This window comes from Zea mays, chromosome 3 (assembly GCF_902167145.1).
Source record: "Zea mays cultivar B73 chromosome 3, Zm-B73-REFERENCE-NAM-5.0, whole genome shotgun sequence".
Classification (NCBI taxonomy): Eukaryota; Viridiplantae; Streptophyta; class Magnoliopsida; order Poales; family Poaceae; genus Zea; species Zea mays.
Genome location: NC_050098.1, coordinates 56,168,368 through 56,179,492, shown reverse-complemented (window position 1 = coordinate 56,179,492; position 11,125 = coordinate 56,168,368). Strand labels below are relative to the sequence as shown.

General features: G+C 41.9%; 1 protein-coding gene across 1 annotated transcript; it reads right to left on the bottom strand.

Moving 5' to 3' along the window:
* Positions 1-259: 259 nt before the first annotated feature.
* Positions 260-2,082, bottom strand: LOC100281312 (uncharacterized). The gene has a single exon (XM_023301970.1). The coding sequence runs from the start codon at positions 1,037-1,039 to the stop codon at positions 584-586; it is 456 nt and encodes a 151-aa protein (XP_023157738.1). The 5' UTR covers positions 1,040-2,082; the 3' UTR covers positions 260-583.
* Positions 2,083-11,125: the final 9,043 nt, after the last annotated feature.

The following is an 11,125-nucleotide window of genomic DNA, read 5'->3' as shown; positions in this document are numbered from 1 at the left end:
CGGGCCGCCCGGCCCGGCACGGCACTAAGCACTATTAGGCACGGCACTATTAGGCACGGCACTATTAGGCACTATTAGTAATCGTGCCGTGCCGTGCCGGCACTAGTGCCTAACCAGCGGCCCAGGCACTACACTATAGTGCCTAATCGTGCCGTGCCGGCACTATACGACACTAATATCTAATAGTGCCCGTGCCAGCCCAGACACTATTTCATTTTAAAAGATAAAAAAATATAGAAGATCTTTAAGATTATATATATAATTTTAAAACTTGAATATTTATATCATTATAAAGTGAATTCATTATGTGTAAATCACAACAAATAACAATGTACAACCCCATACACATATCACAATCACATTTATAAACCACATGTTGGTCTAAGTCGTGCCTAACCGTGCCGGCCAGTTAATCGTGTCGTGCTCGTGCCAGGCCATCGTGCCGGGGTGGCGGCCCAAGCACGGCACTAGACTCGTGTCGTGCCGGCACTGGCACTATATGAATCGTGCCCGTGTCGTGCCGAAGCACTATGGGCCGTGCCGTGCTTAGTGCCGGCCCATTTAGCACGGCCCGTTTGGCCATCTATAGCCGCAGCCAAGCGTCGACGCACGCCGCGTGGAACCGGTGCCCGCACCGCGGCAGCGCGCGCCCTTCGTCGCCGTCCCGCAGCTCCGCGATGCACACCGCACACTCGGCGCCGGCGCCGGACCCGGAGCGCACGACGAACGTCGGCAGCGACGCCACGATGCGACCGTGCTGGTCCTGGGACGATAGCGGCGACGGCGGCGTCGATGTGGAAGACGCATCGTCGTCGTGGTCCGTGGGGTTAGCTGCTGAGGGGGACGCGGCGCTTCTGCGGGAGAACACCCTCCAGAAGTAGAGGTAGACGAGGGCGACGAGCACGACATTGACGACGACGAGGCAGGCCGTCATGCCGCGGCCGTGCGGACCCCACCGGATGCTGCTGGAGGTGGTGCTGTATGCCCTGTCTGTGCCAGGATCAGTGTCACCATAGGAGCTTGAGCTCTGTCCTGACATGTCGATTGGCGAGTAGTGAACTGGTGATGGCCGATGGGTCTATACAGGCTCATTAACCAAGAACTCAGAGTGTCAGGCAGAGGAAAGTGTTCGCGAACAAGAACTTTGATCAGCCAAAACGAGGTGGGGAGAAGGAGCGGAAGAACAGGAACGGAGCAGCGAGAGCGAGACAGACACAATCATCAAGATAGCGGTGAGTGCGCGTGGCGACTGGCGACCAATAGTCTCCGGAGATATAAATGTTCCTAGACATCGGGTCCTAGTCGGCATATCACCTGTTTGCCGAAGGTAATCAAAAACTAATAAATTTTAACCACTTTATGATTTAATTTGTTTTAGGGATAACCGATTCATATTTGCCAAAGGTTATTAATATAGACTAAAGAGAGAACGAGGAAGTTTCGGCATCAACGTCTAGCTGAAGCATCTTGCGGCACAGAAAGGAAGCACCAGGGAAATAAAGGAGGGATTAAGGCCTCGTTCCTTTAGTTTGAGGATTAAAATTTAGTTAGCAGACTAAAGTTTAATTCCTACCCTGTTTGGTTTTCCTGTTTGGTTTTAGGGATTAAAATTATTCAAAACACATTAAATGAATCATAAGAGAACTAAAATATCCCTTACATTCTCCCACCATTAGTGTATCTAAAATAAAGGAGAGACAAAAAGTAGAATTTATATGGTTTAGTCCCTTTTAGTCACCCCTTGAGGCACTAAAAACTAAAATAGTTTAGTCCATGTTTTAGTCCCACTGTTTGACAATTTAGGGACTAAATGTGACAAATTGAGGGACCAATCTTTAGTACTTCAAACTAAACGGGCCTTAATTTGCATCCGCATAACGTTTGCAAAGGGAAAAGACGATGATGGTCATAGATGTAATTTTATATTAACTTGTATACCCTCACGTCCTTATAAATAGATGAACAGTACTCATACGTAGGGATGACTCCTTTTCTCAAAGAGAAAACGCTGTAATAATTGGAGTTCTTGAGCATTCGAACATTTGAGCATTCGAACATTTGAGCATTCTTCGAATTCTTGGAGGGTACACTTGTAATAATTGGTAATCGACAAAGGATAAATAAAGAAATAAATTTACAGTATATTGACTCAAAGCCTCAGCCCTGTGTTTTATTACATATTTATGGTTATTCAACCTGTTCCCTTTAATCTATTCTACCCTTAAGAATAGATTAAAGGGAAGAAGATCTTGTCACTTTAGTTGTGTTGCTCTGTTTTAGTTCTCTTCAGGAATCTTAACAAATGATCAACATTGGCGCCCATCTCAGAGTGGAGATTTCTATGGTGATATGGATCCTCTAGTTGCTCGTCTTGTTGCGTCATGTGGCACAATATACTTCCGATGCTTCGTCAATTTGTCATTGCAAGTGAGGAATCTGAAGCATTTTCCCCTCTGCTTCTCAACTTGACGTTGAATGGCTTCAAGATTTTGGATTTCTTGGTCGAGGTCATCTTGTGGTGGAGGGTCCACAACCTCGCTCTTGACTTTTCCTAGATCACGTCTTTCGAGAAGATGTGCTTCTTCAATTTGATTTTGATCTATAGGACTAATAACAGAGCCCACAACTATACTTTTCTTTGGAGGCATGACGAATGACTTGTTTTTGTTGTGGATTCACTAGAGGTGGGCGCCAATATTGATCACCTATTCAGATTCTTGAGGAGAACCAAAACAGGGCAACATAATTAAAGTGACATGGTCTTCTTCTCAATAATCTACTCTCAAATAAGGGTGATTAAAGTAAGAATGTTTAGATACGAATAATAAAATGATACAAAGACGAAACCGCAACATAACACATGTTTACTTCGCTTGTTTCTTTTACCTGATTACATGTAATTATAGGTATACCTTCGAATAAGCTTACGGAAGTATGTCCTCTGCCCAAAAGGAGTGGGGCCTCTACATGGGCACTGTACCTCTATTTATAGAGACAACACGATATACAACTTCCTATGAAATTACAATTATGGCCTTGATCCCTATACATGTAAACTACAAAGCCTCTGAAGAGTACCATCGTCTTTTTTCCTTAGGGACGTATCGCACATGCATCCAAAGCCTTCCTTCGTCCACCCAGTCCAATGCTTTATGCCTTGCTCAAGTCAAGATGCTAAAGCTCTAAGCTTCGCCTCATATTTATGGATGCCATCAGGACGAAGGTGATCTTATCACTCCTGAAATAAACTCAGAGATGATTAATGTTTCAGTGTTTTGAGGACCTTTGGTTAGAGCAGGCTCCCAAAACTAGCCCCTCGTGGTATTAGTTTGTTTTCTTAATGACCTCATACCACGAGATGAACAAAAGAGGTCTCGCGCTAAGGGTCCAAAAAACACCTTTTTGAAGCTCATTATTGAAAACGAACTCTTGAAAATACATCTTTACAGATGAATGACATGGGAGGTCCACTTGCAGTGGGTGGGCACTATGTGATTCCTCGAATTTTGTGTCGTTTACCTATATAATAAGATGTGCTCCTGGTAGAGAAGCACGACATTTACTGTTGTTGCCAACCTGCTGCCATTGTTCTCTCTACGTCCGAAGCTCTTTTAGCTTATTGCTTTTTTTGCGAACTTTGTGCTTTGCCAGTATCGTGCTCTCACAAATGGCTGGGAATAAATCGGGTACTAAGTTGGCCACTATGGCATCTTTGGATGTGGCTGGGAAGATTGAAGATGTCCCAGCCACTTAGAGTGGTGCTTTGGTTAGCTTGATTGAAGCTTCTGCTATAGCAGAGGAAGATGACATTGAGGATATTTGGTCAACCTCGCAGAAGTGGAGTCTGGCAAGGATAGTAAGGAAGCTGAGTTTGAAGATGACAATGATGTTCAGCCATCAAAACCGAGCCATGTGTTCTTCGAAAAATCGAAAGGAAGTACATGTTGAGGTGATGAAGAGGCAAGACTATATTGGTAGTACTAATATGATCAGGCTTGGGGTGGAAGATAGTATTCCTCAGCCTCAATGGAATGTGATTGTAGCACTCTGAAACTTCTTTACGACAGGGCTTTGGTTCCCATTACATAAGATGGTCATCGAAGTTCAAAATGTGTTTGAAATATACCTTCACTAGCTAACACCCAATGCTATCATGAGGCTTGGGCTTTTTATCTAGGTAGTGTGGAGCCAAGGCACCGAGCCGAACGTAGTGTTTTTGTCAGATTCATGAGCTTCATTATTAGACGAAAGCAACCATAAAAGAAATACTGCACAACAACTTTGGTTGTTATAATTTTCAATATTTGGAAGAAGCTTATTACTCTGCTCTAGCCTATAGGAGCAAATGGCCTAACTCCTGAATCGAGAAATGGTTCTATGTAAAGCACGACTTAGAGAAGAGGGGGGCATTTAGGGAAGTTATTCAAAGGCCAACACTGCCATGCTTTGGCATTAAGTAGCATATACGTTTAGTTAAGGATGAAGCACAAACTGTCGTGGTCAGAAGGTCTTCTTTGGATCACAGTTAACTTCAGAGCAGGATGGAAGCTTGAAAAGTTCCTATTCCACAATGAAGATTTCTTTGCTTGGTCAGCTAATTACTTATGTGGGGTTGACAATAGCATTATTTAACATGCCCTCAATGTGGACCCTAACATCAAGCCAAGAAAATAAAAGCTTTAGGAGATGTCTGATGACAAGGCTGAAATTGCAAAAGTAGAAGTCAAAAGACTCCTCAGCGTTGGGGTAATCATAGAAGTTGCTTACCCAGAATGGCTTGCCAACAAAGTCATGGTAAAAAATTCAAATGGGAAATGGAGAATGTGCAATGATTTCATAGATCTCAATAAAGCTTGTCCGAAGGAAGCATTCCCCTTAACAAGAATTAACTACCTTGTAGATGCAACAACTAATTTGAATCTTATGAGACTGTTAGACTGTTACTCAGGGTATCATTAGATATGGATGAAAAAGAGGATGACCCGAAGACCAGCTTCAAATTGCCCAGTGTTACACATTGTTACCTTCGGATTCTAGAGGGACTAAAGAATGCTAGCGAAAGCTTTAGCAGAGATAATAATAGTGTTGAGCAGTCAAATTGGCAAGAATATGTTAACATATATGTATGACATCATTTTTAGAAGATTAAACAGGAAGACCACATTTCAAATTTACAAGAAAGCTTTGTCAATTTAGAAAGGCTAGTCTAAAACTTAACCCTAAAAAATGTGTATTTGGGGTGAACAAGGGAAAGTTCCTTGGGTGTCTAGTGTCAACAAAGGGAACTAAAGCGAACCCTCATAAGATAAAATCCATACTTCGGATGAAACCACCAAAATCAAGGAAAGGGGCTCAACATTTGGCAGGTAGAATATCATCTTTGAATAGATTCATCTCAAAATCTACTGAACAAAGCTTACCACTCTTGTAGTGTTGAAATTAGCTGAAGTACTCCAATTGGGGCCAATCCAATAGCAAGCTTTCAAAGAGCTTAACAATATCTGATTTAACTAACAACCTTATCCCCAACATCGCTAGGGGCTCCTTTGTTGTTATATGTTTCTGCCTCCTAATCCATCATAAGTGCAGCTCTAGTTTAGGAGTGGCTAAAATATTGATGCAAGAAGCAGATGCTGGTATACTTCATTTCAGAGGTGCTTGGACCATCCAATCGAAATTATTTAGAAATAAAAAAGTGTTGTATGCAGTTTTGATGGCTTCCAGAAAGCTTCGGCATTACTTCCAGCCATACAACATCATTGTACCCTCGTATGAACCATTAAGAGACATTATAAGAAACAAAGAAGTCACTGGCCAAACTGGAAAATGGGCTACTGAGCTTAATGAATTTGTTATTGAGTTTGTATATCGGTCATCCATCCAGTCTCAAGCATTGGCAGATCTCATCGTTGGCTAGACACCAAGTCTGCAAGAGGAGTCAGGCACCGCTGGCGAAGCTATCTAGATAGTTTTTTGTGATGGATCTTGGAGTTCCTTCATATGCAGCCAACCTGGAATTTTAGTGCACTAATAATATGGCAAAATATGAGACTAACCTCTTTGGTTTTAGAAAACTGAAGGCTATGGGTGTTAAAAGGGTAGTCCTTAAGTCCAATTCCCAAGTAATCATAGGCCATGTTGACAAAAGTAGTGGAGCTAAGAACCTAGCATTGGAGAAGTATCGTGACACTATCCGAAGGATGGAGGGATCATTTAAAGGTTTCTCTATAAAAATATACAAAGGGTAGAGAATGAACATGTTGATATGCTAGCTAAGTTAGTGGCTCAGGGCCTCCTCTACCACCCAAAGTCTTCTTCGAAGTTTTGAGAGCACCTTCAATAGATCTCATAGAAAGGGTTGTATTAGCAATCTTGGCAACACACAATGATGACTGGAGAATAGAGATCATATTGTTTCTCCAAGGAAATCACCCGACTGATGATGAAGCTTGAACAAAAAGAATGGAAGCTAGAGTAAAACTTTATAAGATTATTGAAGGGGAATTATTCAAAGGGGGTGTTTACTCTCCATTGCTTAAGTGCTTGTTTAGGACCGAAGGCCAGGAGTTGATGAAGGATATTCATTCAGGCATTTGTGGGAACATGTTAGAACTTGGACACTACTAGGCAAAGTGTTTCGACAGGGTTTTTATTGGCCAAAGGCAACTTTGGATGTAGCAGACCTAGTATAAAAATGCTACAACCGCCAAAGATGCACAAAAGACTAAAAACAACCTTTGTCATTCACTCAGCTGATCCACCCAACTAGCCATTGCAAAGGTGGGGCATAGATATAATTGGTCTAATGCCACCAACATAGGGGAACTTGAAATATGCCACAGTTGCATAGAACACTTCTCCAAATGGATTGAAGTAAAGCACTAGCAACCATAACTTCGGCTACAATACATAAATTCTATTGGCAGATTATCATGTGTCGGTTTGGAGTTCTAAGATCTTTAATGATCGACAATGAAAGATAGTTTGATTCTGAAGTGTTTAGATCTTTTGTATTCTAGTAGGTAAAACTATACATTTTGCATCAGTCAGACACCCAAAATCTAATGGGTTAGTGGAAAGAGCGAATGCCATCATCTTGTTGGGAATTTCAAAGTCCTTAGTTGTGTTGGAGAAGGGTAAATATCCTAATGAATTAATCAAGGTAGTTTGAAATCACAACACTTCGATGTCTTGATCCACTGGATTCACTCCCTTCAAGCTTTTCTTTAGGGATGAAGAAGACTCCCTAGATGAAGTAAAAAGGAGATCATCAAGGGTCATTAGTGCAACTAAAGATATACCAACAACAAAAAAAATTCAAAGACACCATAGAAGAAGTCAGACTCAAAGCAATTGAGTAGATTAGTAAATATCAAGTTGAAATAAGAAAGTGGCGAGATAGAAAAGTAAAGCTAATATAATTTTATGGCATCTTGTGCTTCAAAGAGTGGCCAACCTAGACGAAGCTTTCAAGCTTCAATCAAAGTTGAAAGGTTTTTTAGGGTTGTGGTTTCAAATCAACTAGGGTCATACAGATTAAAGGACATGGTGGGAAATCAAATCCCAAGCACATGGAATGCAAACGAGCTTCATAGTAACTACGTATAACATGAATGTAATTTTTCTTTTCTCAAGGCTAGCATCCTTTCTCCTTATAGGGGAATCTTCAACCAATCATGCAAATTAATTGTAAGGTTTTTTAATGGGGTCGCCTTTGTAACACATGTAACTTTGCCCATCATTTATAAGGGCACACTCCTCCAGTCATGATGTAAAAATTTACTCTGATATTGCACCTTCGGGTGTAACCAAAATAGAAAAAGACCCCGAAGACCTTAGTATGAAGGTAGGATCAATCACCTAGTAATGGTGACAAGACTCCAAAGTCCTTGTGGAAGGTAGAGTTAGAGTAGAAAAAGATCCTAAAGACCTTCGTATGAAGGCAAGATAAATCACCCAGTAATGGTGATAAGACTACAAAGTCCTTCGGATGGAAGGGAGAGCCATAAGATTGAGAAGGATCTGTGTCAAGCTTACAATTGTGCATCCTGAAATTACTATTGTTCAACTATTTTACCCTCTTCATTTTAGCACTTTCAACAATATAAACTATGTTATTTATGCTTTTGTATAGCTATATTGCATGACAAAACAAAAGGAAAATTGGTCGTTCACTTTATTGAAAACAAGTTAAAAATCCGATCTACACACGCTTGAACTCTTCTTTGATATGGGCAAACTTCGCTTTCGTGTCGCTTTGTTCTACGCGAAAAGATGGAAGGTATTTTTCGCCTTCAGCTCAAAAAGGTACTTTTGGGCTTCACTCGCAACAAAGCATAACATGAGAAAGGCACAATCACCATAAAAATTCATACATTCAAGCCGAGTTTATATTTCAACCTTTGGCAATTCCATCATCTAGAATGCAATCTTACATTACAATATGAAGGACCGGTGAGGCAACCAGAGGGTGTGAATGGGAACCCCTAAAAATTTCTCAATCAAGAGCTTGAGGCTTGATTCCCTGACCCAATCCAAAATCTAGGGACACCAAAAACACTCCACAAAAGAACAACTCAACCATGGATCGATTGTTTGCTCCAACCAAATTCTATAGAAGAACATAAGCTCAACGGGACAAAAGAACTCGATTTGGAACCAAAACTTTCAAAAGAAACTCCAAAGACAACCCTTAAGGACCACTAGAAGTTATGTGAAAAAGTCCAAAAAATTTGTCGAGGAGCAGTGCCACTCGTAGGTGCGGCAATGCCACTCGGTAAAGTTTTGTCAGAATGACCTCAAATTTGCATAGAGAGAAAGAAGTCTATTCGTGAAGTATGAACATGAACAACTCAAAAATTCATGCACAGATTAAAAATTCACATATGATTGGGATTTTCTTGTGGTTTTCTCAAATGAACTCAAAACAGGATTAACTAAGATCACGACCAAGAACTGCACCACCTAAGCGTATGCAGTGATCCAAAGAGTTTGTCTCCCTACAAATCAATCCCCAATAGCACCCGTGACACAAGAACTCGATGGCTCTCCTGAAATCTACAAGAAAAGGGAAATGAAGAATACAAGAGCAAACCGAACCAAGAACTTCCACGGAAAAAATGAGTTAGATTTAACAAAACATGTGGGTGAAACCGGCCACCATGCCTCAAGAAGCAGAGGTTCAAAGCGGTGTGGATCTCTAGCTACAAAACTAGAGCTATCTAGGGAATGGAAAACCACAACTGCTAAAACTCTATGCCCATGAGATGGTTGTAACAACAGCCATACCCATCCATCTATAGAGGGTTATTACTACTTCCTAAACTACCCCTAGATACATAGAGCCTATCCTCTTAGTCGGGGGGGGGGGCAAAATGGACCAACTCCTGGAGTTTTGAGCTGACGGTCATGCGCTCCACAAGAATTTGCTTCACCTCGATGCACCCTCTGTGATGATGCCACGTGCCACCTCCGATTCTCGTTGGAACCGCCACCACTGAGTTTTGAGGCCAAACTCATTCAAAACCTCATCGTCCGTAGCACTGGGTTGTTTTTCGAGGTTCAAACACCAAAGCCCGTGAGTATCGCACCGTGTGGATGTCCTCCACGTCCTAGACACGTGTCTTGCCAGTCCTCGACCACGCGATAACATGGCCCACTCTGCCATGTCATTGTGTTAGTGCGTGTCCTAAGTGTCAGCCACCACGACTAGTCACCTAGTGACTCTGGTCCCTCAGTCAATCCCAGCGCTCGTCCTCCACCAATCTCGGTCCATCGACATGAACCCACATGACCTTCGCCTTTGCCGTCGACCACTGTCCCTATGCACCACACCTGAACACCACAATCCAATAGACATGGTTTCACACACATAACTCACACCTCGGTTAGTCCATGACTCAACCCGAGACGCTACCCGTTGACAATCACTCTTCATCAACTCGAACCACAAGGGAGAAGTCAACCTTGTGTTTGCACAGTATTAGTTACAATATGCTTGAAACTCCTATGCCTAGGAATGAAGGTCCCTCTTCTCTCAATAGGTCTTCAAGCTTGCTTTTCAACTTTGACATCCTTGGTAGCTTGCTTGTCCTACAGTAGGCGCAACATGTTTATACACAAACCAAAATTGGCAACAATTAAGAAGAATACCCAGTAACAAACCTTCTCCATATAGGCTTTAGCTTGGCTACTGCTAACTTATATCCACCCTTGGCCCAGCTAAGGGTGAAAGACCGTCTAGCCACATTAAACGCGTCCTCGAATGGTTTCTTCATATCATCTACTGATAAGGCAAAGTTTGGTCTTCTAAATGTCTTAATTTGTGAGCACCCGGCTTTCTTGAGAACCAAAGTTGCGTCTCGAGACCCAATCATAGCACAATAGTTACTCGGGTGCCAATTACTTCGTCAAAGGCATCGATTTCTTATTCAATCCAGTCTAGAGCTTCAGCCACATCTCTAGTAGTGAAGTTGCTTTCGCTAGATGATGCGCCATCAAATGCAAAGATGGCTTTCAAGCGCTGGCAGCATTGTGAAGCCAAAGTGAAACACTATTCATGAAGTTTTTTTTTAAAGAGTTGACACTGCTACAATAAAGCTCTACACAGGCGGTCCTGTTAGCCTCTACATAGGCGGTTCTAGGAACCGCTTGTGGTGCACCGCCTGTGATGTAAAACAACATCTCAGGCAGTCAATCTAAAACCGCTTGTGATAGACACACATCACAAGCGGTTCCGGCTAATGGAACCGCTTGCGATAGACACACATCACAAGCGGTTTCTAGTCCTAGCCGCTTGTGTTAGACACATATCACAGACGGTTTTAAATATAGGTCCGACTGTATTTCAATATATAGATTCCAAATTCATATACAGAATTAATATACAGATTACATCCAGATGATGTATATGAATCCAGATCACCAGATGATATTCATAACAAATCAATATACAGATTCCAGATTCATACATCAGATTCATACACATCACAAATCACATTCACAGAACGATAATAGTACTAATATTAGCACCAAACCACAATAAGATACACATTGTGCTCATGGTAGTGTACTACAACATCTCGCGATAGCCAAGATTTACATAGAGGAACACCTGGATGAGCTT